Source organism: Cynara cardunculus (assembly GCF_001531365.2).
Source record: "Cynara cardunculus var. scolymus isolate 2C chromosome LG 1, CcrdV1, whole genome shotgun sequence".
NCBI classification, from domain to species: Eukaryota; Viridiplantae; Streptophyta; class Magnoliopsida; order Asterales; family Asteraceae; genus Cynara; species Cynara cardunculus.
Window position 1 is genome coordinate 20,182,819 of NC_037528.1, and position 19,040 is coordinate 20,201,858.

At 35.9% G+C, this 19,040-nt stretch overlaps 2 protein-coding genes across 2 annotated transcripts; both read right to left on the bottom strand.

Moving 5' to 3' along the window:
- Positions 1–925: 925 nt before the first annotated feature.
- On the bottom strand, positions 926–3,155 carry LOC112522431 (anthocyanidin 3-O-glucoside 2''-O-glucosyltransferase-like). Its single transcript, XM_025131574.1, has 2 exons — positions 2,715–3,155; positions 926–1,849 (listed from the first exon to the last, which is right to left on the bottom strand). Exons 1-2 carry the CDS (start codon positions 3,153–3,155, stop codon positions 926–928), a joined length of 1,365 nt encoding a protein of 454 aa, XP_024987342.1.
- A 1,665-nt stretch (positions 3,156–4,820) lies between these two features.
- LOC112515233 (ras-related protein RABH1e-like) lies at positions 4,821–15,538 on the bottom strand. Its single transcript, XM_025121919.1, has 6 exons — positions 15,238–15,538; positions 9,098–9,168; positions 8,518–8,606; positions 7,917–8,028; positions 7,618–7,708; positions 4,821–5,154 (listed from the first exon to the last, which is right to left on the bottom strand). Exons 1-6 carry the CDS (start codon positions 15,352–15,354, stop codon positions 5,011–5,013), a joined length of 624 nt encoding a protein of 207 aa, XP_024977687.1. The 5' UTR covers positions 15,355–15,538; the 3' UTR covers positions 4,821–5,010.
- Between the last annotated feature and the right edge of the window lie 3,502 nt (positions 15,539–19,040).

The following is a 19,040-nucleotide window of genomic DNA, read 5'->3' on the forward strand; positions in this document are numbered from 1 at the left end:
GAGGATTGTATTTGTATTTTATGCCTCTAACCTAGTTCTCATTCTATATATATATAATTCAAGCACATGATTCTATATATATATATATAGTTTTATTTATAGCTTGAATTAATTATCATTACAGAAAATCTAATGGATAAGTATTTGAATTTTTATCCGAATAGAAAATCGTAAACTGAAGTCTGATTTCGTTTTCTTTTAAATCAATCTAAATTTAGGGCTATGTTTGGCAAGCGGACAATTAATTTGAGGTTATATTTAGTTGTTAGTTGATAAATTATCTGGTAAATGATAAGTCATTGACTTGTCTTTTAAGTGTCTTAATAGTATATTTTATAGAACTTGAGTTTATAAGACCAAAACTATAAAACGTCTTATTTAAAAGTATTATAATGGGTTTATATAACGTTTTTTTGGTGTTTTAACAAGATTTTTAGGATGCTTTCGAAATAAAGTGTCTGTGTTAGCTCAATTTATAAGACATTTTTGAGAAGTGACCTAAAAACCTAGTTTTTTGTAGTACAACTTTTCAAATAGTTAATACGACATTTTATTTTAAAAACATCTAAAAATTGGTTGAATCACCTTAAAACATCTTATAAAACTATTGTAACACTTCTAGATATGATGTTTTTTAGTTTGGACCTATAAACTCCTATAAAGTTTTTATTAGGACATTGTGAACGTCCTATAAAGCCAATTTTGTTATAACGAGAACTAGCTGATGAACTAATTAATCACGATCGACAAAAACCACTTGATAAGCTAGTTCAAAAATGTTAAAAAGTACCGAGGTAACCGGAAACAAACTAATTAAGAAACACCCAGAAGAAAAATCTCAAACCTATCGATCGGGTTCGATAGATACAGATGATATTTACGAACCTTCGGGTTTGAACCTACAACCATCGGCTTAATTCTGAATTCAATCTTCATGATATGATTCTAGAAAATCTTGGAGCTCATGACTGAAGCTATCTATGTATGCAGATTTCACCTCTTTATTCACTAAAAACTCCCTTATCCTTTCATGTTTATCTTTCACTTCTTTCCCAACTTCACCATCTTCATCCATCACCTTCTTCACTGCTTCAAATACATCCATTTTTATGAACACCCCATCTTCTTCTCCTTTCTGCACTTCAATCCCAACCCCATAAACTTCACTCATTATCCTCGAATTTATGACCTGATCTCCGCCATTCGGTAACAGCACCAATCGACACTTGTTAACCAACGCCTCGCTCAACGAACCCCAACCGCAGTGCGTAACAAAGCATCCAACGGACCCGTGTTGCAAGATTAGGTTTTGCTGAACCCATCCGCCGTAAACCAACCCTCTTCCTTCGAGTCGTTCTAGTAATCCTTCCGGGATTGCATCATCGATTGAGTTCATACCCACAGGTGATTTCAGTGCAGCCAAGAACGGCATTCGTGTGAGCTCCAGTCCCAGCAAGAGTTCTTGAAATTGAGCTGGGGTTAGAGCACACTCGCTTCCGAATGCACAGTAAATCACCGAACCAGGGTTGTATCTATCGAGCCAACTTGATAGATTTTCGGTTAGTGTGGTGGATGGTAGATCGGTCACCATTGGGCCACTGAGTAAAACCGGCTTGTGAAATTGTGTTCGTAGGTAGTCGCTGAAGGGTCCTTCTAGTTCTCGAGATGCATTGTACGCTAAAGCATCGGACAGGCTTAAGCCGATATACGCACGCTCTATAAGAGTTATATCGCCTCCAAATTTCATGTTGGATCGAGACGTGAAATCGCGAGCTTCGTGGGCGTGGAACTTGATTGAGGACAACGGAAAACCAGCGGGAGGATGCATAAGATCGAACTCGCTTATGCCCTAAACAAATTAAAAATCAGGTTGTCAGTTCTAAGTCTCTTCTGAAGATCGTAAGTGAAATTTCCTTATTATCATCTTCAGGGACTCGTGAAATTAGTCGGGACAGATACAAATTGGTCCAAACATCTACCGTTACAAATATTTGGGCACTTTCCGAAAAACACAAAAACTTTTACTATAATCAATCAGATGTGATACTATTAGTCTATTCGCATATGATACACATGTGATACTAAATCGAAGACGTGAATGACCTTTGGTGTGACCTAGGTCGTAGGCCAAGTTTCCCGCACCTCCTCGCGTGTATTATCACATGTGATAAGGGTCTTCTTGATGTGATACTATAATCCATCATATATATATATATATATATGATACCCATGTGATACTAAATCAGTGACACCAACGACCTTTTGGCACAACTTACGTCGCGGGCCAAGTTTAAACGAGAAACTAAACATATTACGAGAAGGGGAGAAGTTTTAATATCATATATGATTGCACGCATGATACACAAGCTTAATCATATATGGTTAAAACACACGTTGCATCAAAAACACATAGACGCTTAATCACATACGATTGAATACACTCAAAGGAGTGCAATCATATATGATATTGAAACTTCTGGTCTTCTCGCAAAATGTTTAACTTCTCGCATGATCCTTCCTCTATCAACTTATTATAGCACATTTACATATGATGCACAAATATTTGTTCTTATAAACCTAATTCTCATAAGACAGTGATTTGAAAATTTAAATATGTTTGTCATCCTATAAAACCAAATTTGATGTAGTGCTCCTAATTTTTGGTCGTATAAATATTTACATTATAATCTCACCAATTTCTATAACGATGATACCTTGCTCCAATCAGTTTGTCGTGCCGGAGAGAAGACATAAGCAACAGTTACCGGACTAATTACACAATAGTTCACCGACTTGACCCGTATTCGACGACAAACGTTCGGAATCCAATGAGCCAAATCGAAGAAAACAACATCAACCATAAGATCTTGCAGCAGACGTTCAACAACTTTCTCGGTTTTATCCATGGCAGTCATGATGAGAGGGTGTAACGATGATGGGACATCCGAAGTGGTCTCGGCGCCGAGAGGGAGACCTTCGACATGTGGGACCGTGATCGGCACAAAGGAGATGAGGTTTGGATGATGGTTAAATGGCTCAAGCTTGTATTGTGTGTTTGTAGGGACCAGGAAGGAGATCATATGACCCTTTTTGGCTAACATGTTGGCTATGTGTATATAAGGTGTAAGGTGGCCAAGTGCAAACCAAGGATACATTGCTATATGACATTTTCTTTCATCCATATTATTGTATTCTAATTTCTTGCAACTTCACTATAATTATATATATATATATATATATATATATATATCATGCTTTTGAGCCTCATTACAGTATTACAGCAGATTTTGTGATCATTTTGCCTGAATGTGTAGGTTTGTTGTGACATTAACTTGTATTTTGTGTTAAATACAAAGGTTGTGTACAAAATAAGACCGTTATAACTTGTTAAATCGGTAATATTGAATACTTTTTCGAATTTGATTAACCAATTAATTAAATATTCTCGTTAATTAGTTTGGTGACAAAATTCCATGCATGTCAGGCGAGGTGAAAACATATTTGTACGTATTTTTTAAAAATATTTGACGTATAATGATTAGTTATCAGTTAATTTGTTCTTTTGAGTATCAAATTAGCTTATAACTTTTTTTTAAATAGAAATAAAAATTATTATCAAGCAATTTAACGATGTAATATTGATGGTTGAAGCGTCTCGTTTGGGTTCCGTCAATCGATATGAATATGTATGACAAATGAGCGTACGGTCACTTATCATTCTTATTTCTTTCTCTCTTTTGGTTTTTTATTTATACATGTAATTTTATATTGTGATTAACCAATAAAAAATATATACAAATTGAAGTAATTGAAATTTGCAATTTTATTTTTTGTCGCTAAACAAAATATGAATCAAAATATTTGTGTCCATTAATTTTTAGTCCGATTTAATGTAAACAAACAAGATTAAGTAGTTAGGGGTTCGTTTGATTAGTTTTTCATTAAGTCATGTATGGATAGAGCTGTATGTATGGATTAATATGTATATGCAAATTGAGAATGTTTTTATATGGAAGAATTTTTTTATAGATAACATGAGTGTTGTTTTTAATTGGGAAGGGCAAATTTGGAAGGAAAAAAAAACTTGACTTTCTGCATAAAGCTTTTTCTTAAAAAAATTGGTAAATAAACCACTTTCTATATCATTACGCTATTACCAAACAGTCATGTACAGATAACCGAATAAGCTGTGAGTCTAATTAAATTCATTAAACCACTAACAAAGAGGTACTTAGAAGCCTTTTTGCACTTTTTATAGTTTAACAATCCAAATGACACAATTGCAATGTTCCAATGGCCTCTACAAGTATTATTCTTTTTCGATTTTATTTTTCTAAGAGAAGAAAAAAGAAACAACTTAATAGACTGGTTAAGTAGATGCAATAACTCCATTTACATTGAAAAAAATCATGAACAGAAATCATAAGTACCACCGTATCAAGCTGAAACAGTTACTACGAGTCCAACTCGCCAAACTCACATCACTCACTGACCGACTCAGGAATTAACTCGTGCAATCCACAACTACACACCTGCTCTCCAAATTATGTGCTAATAAAAAAGATAATGAAAGGTTAAAAAAATGTTTATATAAAAAATATTGAAAAAATCCATTTGAATATGTATACATCAATCCATAAGAATAATCTGTAACATTGGTTCATATATATATATATATATATATATATATATTAATGATTTACGTATGGACCTCCCCTTATTACCTTCTCACGATACTTATATAAGAATTTTAACATAAAATTTTAATTGAAATAAATTTTGCTCATTTGTAGATTCTCTTGCTCCGAGTCAACCGAAGTGCAGCATCAGCCATTGACTTTTAGATTAACCTGTTAAAAGGGAAACTCTAATCCATATAACCTGAGGCACAAAGATGTGTCATTTGAAAGCACAAAATTCGAATTTCTGGAAAAAATAATGGAGCAAGAAAATTAATAGGTTTAAAAATCAAATCATTAATACAAGTGAAGTGAATATGATCGATGACGATTAGCATGCGCAGCCTCCGCCTTGCTGATCTGACTGGTTCGTATTTGATGAAGATTTCAAATTCACATCAACCATGTCTTCTTGTTTCGTTGACGAAAGAGTCTCCATCCCTGGCAACGCAGCTGCAATCTTTCGGAATAAAGGCTGCAAATCATAAATAAATAAATTCCCTCGTTACCCTCCAATTTAATTTCCTCAAGTGAAACCGAACCCAATAAATCTCATGCTTAAGTAAGGTCTGCAGGTAGGATGTACTCTACCCTAAAGGGTCGAGAGGTGGTTTTCATGAAGACCCCACTTTGTGCAAGTGTGCGTGCGTGCAATCAATTAACGGATATGCTATTAGATTAAAGATAACATGGACAAAAGTGAGGCAAATAGGTTAAAACAAACACAGATACACAAAGCACAATACCGACAACTACTAGTATAAAAAAAACTAAGAATAGTGTGTACAGAAGGAATGTCGCACAAGTAGATATAATAATGGACATGATAAGTAGGGAATACTAAGACATCACTGTATCTAAAGTTAACGCTTGGTTAACCTAACTGCCATCGCGCTACCCTTCCCTCTGTCTCACACCGACTTCTCCGAATTCCGCTTCCCCCCAAACCAATCTTTCCCACTAACTTTCCTCAAGTTCTCAAGAGAAGCTAAAATAATGCAACCAGATTTACAGGAGAAACTGTAATCAAGTAAAAAGGTTTTTGGCTAATCTAGTATAAGCTTTGTGTACTTGGCCACTTGCCACTTCCAACCACCTTTGATTTTTGTGCCCCTGGGCTTACCTTCTGGCAGAAAGAAAGTAATTTGACCAACACTAAAATGATGATTATCCTAATGATCATCTAAGAGATATATTATGATATGATGTATAGAGGAGAGATCTTTTGCAAACCCAACCATTAGTACAATTCATACAAACCAATTAATTGAGATATTTATAGAAATGATGAGTTTCTTTATTATGATTTGGATATTTATGAAAGATTACCACCGCTCATATATTATGCTAACGCTTTATATTAGGAAACAGTTGAGATATTCATTAGACTAGATGAACAGTTGAGACTGGTTTGTATATTTGTACTAATGGTTGGGTTTGTATGATCTGTACTAATGGTTGGGTTTGTAAATGAAACCACCTCCTCTCTCTCTCTCTCTCTATATATATATATATATATATATATGAAAGGAAGGTGGTAAGAAGTCAACGCTGTCTGTGGCATGACCATTGGCCCAACTAGTACTTAACCTGATTATTATGGATTCAAGACTCAAAATTAGCTAACAGGGTGTGTGTATTTTCCTTTCTTTGACTTTGACCTCACCTTCTCTAAAGGGAACAAGTCAAGATCAGCTGTTGCAGAAGTTGTTTGTATTGGCAGATCATCCAACAAGGAAGTGAACAATAATGGCACCAAGAAGAACATAAGGATTTCAACCTTGGTGTCACTCAACCGGTAAGACCTTGGGTTTGGTCCCCTCAAGGCCACTGGAGGTTTGTCAGCCTGTTAACTTGTGGGGTTAGTCGAGGTGCACGCAAGCTGGCCCAGACACTCACGGTTCTCTAGAAAGAAAGAAAAAAAGAAAAAGGTTTTCATCTATTTTTCCAAACATGAAACTCAGACAACAAACTTCAGGAAAAACATGCGGAGAATGTAGGTGAGATAAGTAGTCTTCATCATGACCAAAACCGTATTAAGGAAAAAAATCGGCAGATATGAAGATACGGGAGGGATAACAATTCACAATCATGTGAGATTTGATGTCATATGGTATGCTAATAGAGAACATCCAGGATACAAATGAGATACAAATAATGAACAGCTAGGTTAAGAGTATTTTTAGTTCTGACCAAGATACAAATGAGATTAGGAGAATAAAATATTGAACCTACAAAAGTACCAGGAAAACACAAAGAACAAATAATCAGGGGGTGTCTTACCTCCCCTAAGAGAGGAGCTAGATAGAATCATGGTATCAAGGGATGGAATTAAAAATAGCAAGAAAAGAGCATGGTAAATTAGCTGAAGCAAACATCTAGCCATTGAAAATGAAGACGGATGAGTGTCGTGAATGCCTAGTTGTATGCTAAGAAGAGGATAACAAGAAATTGGTGATAGAAGTCTTGAAAGAGGAGAGAAACAGAAAATAGAAAAGCTTTGAAGGTGACAAAGGAATGCTGAAGGGTGATGGCTAAGAATCGAAGTAACTCCTAAAAATGTGCATGGAATGACTCGAATTTACAAGAAAATTGTTAGTGTTTTTGGCAAACTAGTGACCTTATCCAAACAAATATTTGAAGAAGATGCTCCAGAAGCAGCATACATTTTAGCATAAACTAATGACCGGTGAGCATCAAGAAGGTGATTTTAATTGGTGGGGTGTAGGAAATTTAGTATTGTTACCGAGGGATTTTCATGGGACAGGACACAATATTTACACACTGCTGTAATTCGGAAACAATCATAACTACATTCCTAATCTACAGGGATGTGCTCAATTATAAAATATACACACTGTTGGTTATAGGAGGGTATAAAAGGTACTTATTAGTTAGGAATTTTAAAAGGAAAACAATAAGATTGTGAGTATGCTACCTTAATGTTAAATCCAGCTTTTGCACTGGTTTCTACAAACATGACCCCGAATTCACGAGCCTTGCCGTCTCCTTCTTCAATTGAAACTTGCCTGTTTCACCACCAAAGACACATCTCCGTCAAACAATGAAAATAAACAAAGAAAACTACCATCTCTGATGCGGCAAAAAGAGAATTACCAGTATCATAAATACTGAGAAGTAAACAAGACTGCAGATAAAAGTTGGATATATGACTAGTCTTATGAAAACCGACATCTTAAAAGGATAAATTAAGCTGATAAACAGTTAATGTCAAACCTTTTGTCAACAAGATCAGTTTTGTTCCCAACAAGGACTATAATCACATCGCTGCCTCGCTCAGTACGTACTTCCTCTATCCACTTTAAAGTGTTCAAAAATGACTGTCGATCTGAAAACCAACAAATGTAACTTATAGAAAGGTGCGAAGATAGAGGAATACATGTTCGAGGCGTTTTTATGCAAGTATAGCACCGTGTTCAATCAATAAATGCAGTGAGAATGCAACATCTAGTGTTTTGAATAACGTCATAAAGCTTTTTTGGGATGCCAGCTCAAATTCTTTTAAGCATGTATAAGTGTGAAAAGTGAAAAGCATGTATAATTTGAGCAATTCCCAATGGTCTGAAAGCCCTCTCAATCTCTGACATGGGAAATGCACTGGTTCAAGAGTCTGGTTTCAAAGTTTTTAAAACGAGAAAGAAAATATTGTGACACTAGTCATTAGAAAACATGGAAGGCGGGAAAAAAGAAAAGAGAAAGATCCCCCTTATGGGAAATGCAGTAAAAGGTGAACCAGTTAAACAAATGGACTAGCACAGCAGCGAAAAACTGCCGCCAACAAGATCATCTACAACTCTTTAAGCAGGGTGCTACTTACTGGCAACATCATAGACAATTACCGCAACCGATGAATCTCTTATATAACTTGGAATGAGACTCCTAAATCTCTCCTGGCCAGCTGTATCCCTGAGATGTTATGAGATGAAATTTAAGCAGAAAACAATGTAAATGAAATAACATATTGGGAAATGTATCTTAAAATTCTTCAATCTATGGGCCATGTTATTAACTGAATCTCTGTAGCCTCAATTACTTGGTCCCTTTTATTAAATTTTCTCCATTCGCTTTTGAATCACATTATAAGCACCATTCAACCTACTACCACCATATCATTTTAGTTCACATGGGGTAACTACGATAGTAGACAGATTCATACAATAAGAAACCGCCATAATACTAGGTGCAACAGCAACACAGCATCTTAGAAACACTGTTAAAAACCAAACTTCAACAGGAACTTTCATGAAATTATCAGTTCCAAGTTCTTGCCAATATTTTTCTACAGTCTCCTATACATGTTGTATATTACTATATGGAAGGATATTGACTGTTATACACATAATAATTGGATAGGTTAAAGTAGGAAAAAAAAACGCCTAAAACACATGTGAGCTTACCAAAGCTGCAACCGAACTGTTCTATCTTCAAGGTACATTGTTTTAGACAAGAAATCGATGCCGATGGTGGCCTGCAGTTAACATAAATAATAATGTAAGAATGAGATCTAAAGGCATTAAAAATGCTGTAAAAGAATCAAACTTTCGAGTGAAACACAATACAATTCAGGATAAAGGATGCAGGGCAAGATAATATACAGAGAAGCACTAGCAGATGAAGGCTAGTCCAGAATAATGAGGACCATGAGCTGTTCAAATCATCTAAATAACAATCAAATATATGTACCTAAAACAATTGTATCCTTAAGGCAGATGATCTGTATTGTATTATGAAATAGTGTATGTGTGTGCACGTGTTGGTACATGTTTGTTTCACTAGTCCTCTATTACCATTTACCAATAACAATGTGACAAGCACCCAAGGGAAGGGGTTGTGTGAATAAGAAGTCAAAGCCAGGCTGATTTAGAGGTTGTAACAAGTAGCCAATTGTCTGATTTAGATGGTGTAGCCAGCAGGGAATATAAATAGATTTCCTGATATGTGTCAATAAGTTTGGGAAGTCAATATCCTAGAATTATGAATTATGGTAGAGATTTTGTCAATCTTAATTATGAGAGATATCTAGTTGTTCCTAATTATCTTTTCTGCCTTTTCTATTTAAATTGTATTATACTCTCTTGAAGAAAATAATAAGAAAGAGTGAAAATCATCTTCTCGTGTACTGTTATTGTTTCCATGGTATCACAACTATAAGGCTCGTTCATGAATTATAAGGTACCCACTGTTGGCTTCAGGTTATCCTCCACGGAATTACCCGTAATCTTACTTTAAGGGTTGTATACTCACCAAAACAGACCACAAATGATCCCGTAAGTCCCAAACAATCGAGATCCAACTGCAAGTTCAACCACAATCAACAAATGCAGAAATAAAGGGCTTAGTAACAAGTAGATGAAAATCCAAGCACAATAAAGCAACCACTATGATGAACATTCATCATATTGATAGAGAATTTGGAAGATTACACTCTCTATAGAAGGTTTACAATGGCTTCTCTGGCTTTCTAGAGGCCAAGTCTCTGATAGACCCAAACGATTGCAATCGTATTAATGGCAAAACTGGACTGATTACAATGAAAAATCGAAGAAAAACTAGATGGAAATTCGAGAGCCCATTTCTCTCCTACACGATCAAAAAGATCACACAAAATCTGAATGAAATCCCCCGCCAAAACCACGCACCTGATATATACCATTCTCATTGCCTTCTTTATTATATTTCCAGAATTACCCCCTCGACTTTACTCTTTATTTATCATTGGACCCCTCCTCGAATATACTTTCGTAATTGGAGGCTTATCAATCCTCCATCCCCCCAATTACTCACCTTTTCCTCGAGGTGGAATGTTGGAAACTGCTTACACACATCCATGTATGACTCCCACGTGTCTTCAAACTCTGTGATCCCCGCCAACCAAGAAGGACCTTGATGTCATTATTGTTATGATATCGACTACCTTTCAGATTTTCTGATTCTATTGCAGCTCCCATTTATCTTTAAGTGCTGCGGGCAGAGGTGTATGTGTTCCATGATCACCAACAGCTTCTTTCAGTTGAGACTTGAGACACATGAAAAACAGGGTGGATGCTACTCCCCTCGAGCAACTGTATATGGTAAGCCACCTTACCAATACGTTCGGTGGCAAGAAAAGGCCCATAAAAACGAGGGGCTAACTTAACATTTCGGTGAGTAGCCAAAGACGTTTGTCGATATGGTCGTGTCTTTAAAAATACCCATTGTCCAACCGACAGCTCCACATTCCTTTGATGTTTATCCGCCGATGCTCGCATTCTTTGTTGAACTTGGAGTAAATGGGTACGTAGCTCCGACAACATTCTATCCCTTTCTAACAGCATTTGATCCACATTAGAATTAGAGACCTTCATATCCGCATACGGGGTTATTTTGGGAGGATCGCGACCACACAATATCTTGAACGGGGTGGTGTGGGAGGACGTATGGAACAAGGTATTGTAAGAGTACTCAGCCCATGGCAGCCAGGTAACCCACTTTCGTGGTTGTGCTCCGATGAAACAACGTAAGTCTCAATTCCACGGTTCACCACTTCAGTTTGCCCATCACTCTAAGGGTGGTAAGTCGTGCTAAATCTAAGTTTAGTTTCCTGTAATTGCCAAAGTTCCTACCAAAAATGGCTAAGGAAGACTTTATCTTGGTCCGAAACTGTAGACCTTGGCACCACGTGAAGACGCACGATCTCCTTCACAAAAATGCCCGTTACTTTAGATGTTGTGAAGGGGTGTTTAAGAGCTATAAAGTGGCTGAATTTACTCAGCCAATCAACCACCACTAATAAAGAGTTAGAGCCTCGGAAACAAGTAATCCTTCTACAAAATCCACGGATAAATCTTCCCAAACCTGCTATGGAATATCCAAAGATTGTAGTAAACCGGTCTGCATCATTGTCGAGCTTTTATTACGTTGACAAGTCACACAAGCAACTACATATTTATGGACAGCCGACTTCATTCCTTCCCACCAAAATTCGGCTTTAAGTCGTTGTAAGGTTTTAAGGACCCCGCATGACCCCCAATGGCTCCATCATGGAATTCCATAAGTAACTGGGTAATGATGGGAGATTTGCTCGGAATTACGAGCATACCATGCCGGAGTAACAAATTGTCTCACACCTGAAATAGGTTTGGGGCAGCCGGACCAACATTTAAAGCATCAATGCGGGCTTTACACTTAGGGTCTTGGTTTACTTATTCAATCAATCGAGTGATGTCCCATCCTTGAAAAATAGGGCTTTAAACGAACCGAACGAGCACGAACAGAGGCTTGTTCATGTTTGTTTTTTTAACTTAACCGAACAAATGAACGAACACGAACAGTAAACGGACGAAAATCTTTGTGTTCGTGTTCGTTTATGTTCGTTCGTTAACATGCTAAACGAACGTAAACGAACGAACATAAACGAACGGGTCTAAACGAACGTAAACGAACGAACATAAACGAACNCTAAACGAACGTAAACGAACGAACATAAACGAACGGGTCTAAACGAACGTAAACGAACGAACATAAACGAACTGGTCTAAACGAACATAAACGAACAGGCCTAAACGAACATAAACGATGAAAAGATAAAAATTTCAAATAAGACAAAATGATGATAAAATTTAAATCCAAATAAATTCTAAAAAGTTAAAACTTAAATAAATATTATTTGAATTCAAACTAAATAAATAAAATATTATATATTAAATTTAATATATAAACCAACGTTCACGAACATAACTGAACGAACAAGACTCTTGTTCATGTTCGTTCGTTTAACTAAATGAACAAAAAAAATTGTTCATGTTCGTTCATTTATTAAATAAACGAACTTCCCGCCGAACGATTCACGAACGGTTTGCTGAATGTTCAGCTTGTTTACGGCCCTACTGAAAAGTAAGTAATTCCATTAAGGTTGGGTCATGGGGTCTTCTAGATAAAGCATTTGTAGCCGCATTATCTTTTCCCGGTTTGAACTGGATCGAGAAGCCCAATGAGTTTGATTAGCCATTTATGATACGCCGTAGCCACCTCCCTCTATTCTAATATGCGTTTAAGACTACGTTGATCCGACTTAACAATGAAGTGTCTTCCCAAAAGATAATGTTTCCACTTTTTGACAGCCAACATGATAGCCATCAATTCGCGCTCATAGACGCACTTAAACTTTCCTCCAGTTGGTGAAGCTTGACTGAAGTAAGCTATTGGCCTTTGCGACTGCATCAAAACAGCGCCCACATGCAGCCCGTGCGGCTGCACAGGGCATCAAAGCCTAAAGGGGCATCAAGTTGTCATTTATTACTAGTTTTGGGTTTAATAATTTGGGAATTGGACAATTGAACTTTTAACTATAAAAACAGATCCAAGTCTAATAGTGATGAATACTGAATGCACATCATTGGAAAAAGTTGGAAAGTTGGAAAAGTTTTTGTTTGAGAGAGTTTTTTCGCAGATGTAAGAAGCGTTTTTTAGTTGGAAGGGACATGTTTGGAAAAAAAAATTGGCTTTCTATATAAAGCTCCCCCTGGAAGCTTATTAAATAAGTCACTTTCTATATCATTAAGCCACTACGAAACAATCATGCATAGTTGAGCTAATAAGGTGTTAGTTTCATTAAACTTATTAAGTTACCAACAGATAACCCCTTAGCCTTTAGTCATTAAACCTGTAATTTTTTACTTTTAGTTTTTGCTTACTATAACAGTAACTTGGATGCAATTTACTATCTTAGTTAAAAACTAATTATAGATTTCTTTGTCTTTTAAGTCCCGTATATTAAAATAAAGTTTCTATTTTGCTAATTTTAATTTGGAAAAGGGAAAACTAGAAAAGAATGAAGCACGATCTTAATCTAGGATTTATCCTTTTATCATTTATATTTTGTATTCGGGGTTTTGGTTTTTATGTTCCCCTCATTGTATTTTTTTATTATAATTAATAAAAATCAACATGGAGATGAGATACTTAGCTTGAATAGGTTCTAAACTTTTTAAAATATCGCATGTTTCGTTGTTTCATTGGCTTAAAAAAATAGGGTTAGGGGTATATTTTATTATTTTCGCACAGGGGATCAAAAATCTTAGGACTGGCCCGGCCTCTTCCCCCAATCCAGGCTTGAAGGCAGGCAGCAAATGAACTTTTAAGGGAGTAATTAGATAAATCCGCGTACGCAGTTAAGGCTCTATCTCTCTAACCTGATCTCTTTGCATTTTTGTGATTTGTTTTTCCTAGTAGTGTGAACTTCATGAATATGCTTAAAGGTTTAAAAAAAAGGAGTTGAGAAAACCAAAACCTTCGGTAAGAGATATAAGAGTACAGTCTAATATCATGTCCAAACCAGTTTACTGATATGAAAACTCATATGGCTACAACAACAATGAGTTCATCCAAAGCTTGTTTGAGCAGGCAATGCCATAATGGTGCCAAATATCAACAGGTGAACCCCTTGGTTCCAAGTAAGTGAATGATGTCCTTCAAGGTACCCTTACTAAGGCCAACTCCTTCGGAATACATCAGCCATGCAAATCTCTCATTGCCATGTCCATCTTGGCTGGCATATATCTCTCTAGCAGATCCTATTGGTACAGTCTCCTCTTCTAACCGGTACACAAAGACATCCATGTTGGAGACCATCCAAATGATGGTGTTTCAGCAGACCACCCAAATGATGGTGTTTCAGCAGCTTCTCAATCAGTTACACCTAACTTTCTCCATACACCCTCACTTCTAGCCCATATTGTGTGGCCACATATCCATCTCAATATCAACATTCTTATATACTCATCTTGAATGTGTGTTATCTTTTGGTGAAACAATAATATTGTGTCATGCAAGTCATAGCAGATCTTCCGCTATCCTGTAGAACTTACTTTTAGGCTCAGTTCAGTCGGTTGAAACTTTAAACATCACATGATCATCGAGGCATGTCACCATCTCATCCACTCCACTCTTATCTTACCACTAACATCCTCAACAATTTCTCTATCTTAAATGTTTGCAAATCAGCAATGACGAGGTTGCACTTCATATCCTCAGCTTTATTCTAAATTAATCTATAAACCCTTATGTTTGAAATTGTTTCTCCAAACATCCAACATTGCATTGACACGCTACTCAACCTCATCAATAAACAGTCTATTATCGGCAATACCTGATGTTAGAATTCTATGAGGCTTGAGTGCTTTATCTACTTTCATCTTCTTGCAGTTTCCTTTGCCTCCGACATTATAAGATCACTAGGATCTCCTACATCTTGTAAATGGGTCAAAATTTGAGTTGGATCGGCTAATCATCTGACGTGATCATTAATGCAACTAAGTGGATCATGATAAACACGATTGGGAGCTTGACATAATGATTGCTTACTAGTTTGGTGAGTATGTTACCGACAGTGCAAAACCTAGATATACACGATTTCATCATTCTAACATCAATTATAAACAAGGAGCCGGATCCATAACCAAATTTCAACCGAACCTCATATGCAAACAACATCCACATCTGATTAGCACAAAAAAAATGATTAAACATCATAACCAGAAGCCGGCTGAATCATTTATACCTGATAGGTGGTATCGAATTTGTCGTACATGAATCTGGTGATGATGCTGGTTTTGCCGACGGATTGATCTCCCAAAAATACCAACTTGTATTTGGCAAGGGGTGACACCACCGCCATGAGTGAATTGCTTGAAATCGCCGATCAGATCTCAATCTTTGAGTGAAAGTTTTGGTGAAAACTGAAATGTCAGAGAAAATGGGAGGAGAGATAAGATGAATCAAAAAACGGTGCGGTGGGTTTGATTTTCAATCGGGTCATATATATATACATATGAATGGGAGAAGAAACCGCCAACTAGACGCCAAGGTCAAACCCCTCTCTCTCATGCTTTCGTGCCTGCCTTACTTATTTGCCCTCAATCAAAAGGGTTTTAAATAGGTCATAAATATATAGAGAGACCGGTCGTGATTTAGAGGCTGATTGGCAATTGCTGAATGGTTTGGTACAGAATGATTAAATGGTCAAAATGATTAAGAGACTCTCATGATATAATGTTAAATGAAATATAATTGTTTGGTAACTGTGTACAATAAAATCAAGACTCTTAATGATTAAGGGAGTTTCAGGATACAAAACATATTATATACCTTGTTCACCTATAAACATATATTATGTACTCTAATGTTCATATATGAACACATATTATGATTTGAATATTTACCTTCATCGTCTATCGCTAGCCTTTTTCTGGACCCTTCTGCATCAAGCTCTTTCTTCCGTTGTTCCATCTTAGAAGAGGGTAATCGTTCAACTACTTCACTGTCGTCTGTTGTCGACAGGAATTCCACTTTTTGGTGATGCAAGATTTGATTGGTATTAAGATAGATGTTCACAAAGAATCGTGCCCACGAGTTCCAGATTTGATGTGGATTAGCTACGGTGTCGAAGATTTTCCAGGAAACGAGATTGTTTCCGTTCTTGAGATGCAATGTCGTTTTACCTTTTTTACCCTTGTTCACCAAGGTTCGTCCACGTTTCATCCCAATTTACGCGTTTGAACTTCTAAATAGTTACCAAATTGCCACTGACATCTCTCGTTCGTTCATTTAATAGATGAACGGTCTAGATTAGTTCATATAGTTAACACTAATTTATTGGTTAACAAAAGAAAGGGACTCTATGTAGAAGATTTTAAATACACGTCAATAGACACTGATTCGAGAATATCAACTTCAAATAGACCAAAGTTTGGAACAATTTTCTGCTTAATTTCATAATAAAACAAAGTACAACATTTATAGAAAAGTAAAGTCTTGTTTGTTTTCTTAAAAAAAGAACTTTTTATCAGCCTCTTATGTTTGATTCGTTAAGAGTTAGTGTCATTCAGACTGTTTGTTTTTTCCAGTTTTTCAGAGGCTCTTATGTCTTATTGTTCTCTTATATGGTAAGAGATAAACCAATCGCTTATTTTACCTCTTATTGTTCTTCAAACTCTCAACAACGACGTTTTCTCAATTGATTAACCTTAATCAATCATTTCTTTCAATCGATCCTTACCAAATCATACTCATCTCTCTCAATTGCTTTATTTTAATAGGATTTCAATGTGTTATATACTGTCAACCGCATATTTTCGTTTAAATTAATGCTAATTATATAATATAGATGCAAATTCCGTGATGATTATGAATAAATATATGAAATTGTGTAAATTTATTTATAAATCCAACACTATAATTTTGAGTAAAATAGACAATTTAAACAAATTCAGCCATTTATTGTTGAGAAAAACAAATAATGTTGTTGATTCTGGTTTCAGACTTCAACGTCACTTCTTATTAATCAGAAGTGAAATAAGACTTCAAACTTCAGCATTACTTAACACCTAAAACTCTAAGGTGGCGTTTGTTTTTTAAGAGGTGTTGAAGTCTGAATTCTTATTTCATTTATGATTTATAAGAGGTGATGCTGAAGTCTGAAATCTAAATCAATAAAACTGTTTGTTTTTGTAAACTAATAAACGTCTGAATTGTCTATTATACTCATTAAAATTTATAGTGTTGAATTTATAGATAAATTTATACAATTTCACATATTTATTCATCATCATTATGAAATTTATATCTAAATTATATAATTAACATTCATTTAAACGAAAATATATCATTAACGGTGTTTAACACATCTACATCCTATTAACATACATTAATTGAGAAATGTGATGATTGATTTAGTAAGGATCGATTGAGAGAAATGATCGATTAAGGTTAATCGATTGAGAAACGCCGTTGTTGAGGATTTGAAGAACAATAAGTGGCAAATAAGATGTTGGTTTACCTATTATCAAATAAGAGGAAAATAAGACATAAGTGCCTCTAAAAAATTAAAAAAAAAAACAAACACTCTGAATGACCTTGCCTCTTAACGGATCAGATTTTCAACAAAAACATAACAAAATCTCTTATATTGAAATCAAGGAAGTGGTTATATGAGCCGTATCACAGACCATCTAATTTTTTTTTGATTAATCTGGATATCCAATTCGCTATGCGAGCCGACTCTCAGGGCGACCACCTGCTTTGCAGATAATCCGGAGTCACCGCATTTGAACCTCCGTAGCCACAAGGGGATTTTTATTCCTCCTAATTTTTACAGATCATATAAAATACAAACCAATCTCGGCTCTTAATTTTGTCTATTTTGAAATTTTTAAACGGTTATCAAATCAGTTGCAGATAAGATTAGAGATTTTTATCTCTTTTTGTCATTGGAAAACCTTTCCCATTTTTTGGTAGGCTATCGAAAAACTCCCTTCCTCTCTCGCTGATTCTAGTTAACTGTATAGATGCCTTATAAGAGAAGTTTCGTTGCAATAAATCCTTGATTACTTTTCAAAATCTGGTCTAAAGAATTAGAAATATGTGTGATAAACAGTTAAACACTTCTTAATTGACAAGTGTCGATGTTGACTTATGTCAATGTTTGAATTCATGTCAAGTATTCACGATGACATAACCTCCGTTATTAGCGTTTGAAGCCAAGGCAATCCCACGAGCATTGGCAACTTAGCCATGGGCGGACCTATGAAGGTTCCAGTGGGATTTTGTCATTTCGTTCAAACGCTCAACTGATTTTCACAAGTAGAATTTTATAGGGTGTGAAAGATGCACACGTTGAACTTTGAGAGGTGCTCTAGAATATTATAAAATACAAGGGACGTTAATAAAAAACTGAGAAAGCCCGTCAAAATCAACCAGAACAAATCCGTCGAATATGTGGAATTTGGCTAAAGTATATTGGACGACTTTGAGAACCTCTGATCCACCTTAAAGTTGCACCACTCAACAAATATCCTAGGTTCGCCTCTAGACCTCGCCTTAGGCGAGTTCTATAGTAATAGGAGGTCGAGAACCAATTTGGTGTTGTTTCGTTTTTAGGTTCTTTTAGTCGGGCATGTCTCTTTTGAATACAAGATTTGATTTACCATGTTAAGTAGAAGTATTTTTGTGCCATAAAAACTACATTGAATGTTAATTTCAGATGTCTTATGTTAACTACAATCAGGGGCAGACCATGGATGGACCTATAGTGGTGCATACGGGTGGCACATGCCACCGTATTATTCCTCTGTCGAAGGATAAAAAAAATAGATTTGTGAAAGGTGCAACCGTATTAATTTGTTGTGTGCTACTGTATGTATTTTCAAACTACAATGAGAACAAATTTTCTTTAGTAGAGTTGGTTTGTAAAACTTTTATCCAATCCAGACCCGAGTTTGAATGTGGTTAGTGTCATTTTCTTAGTCAAATTGTGTCACCATTTGAAGAAAAAAATCTATATATTTGTTTGTTATAGTTAAATGA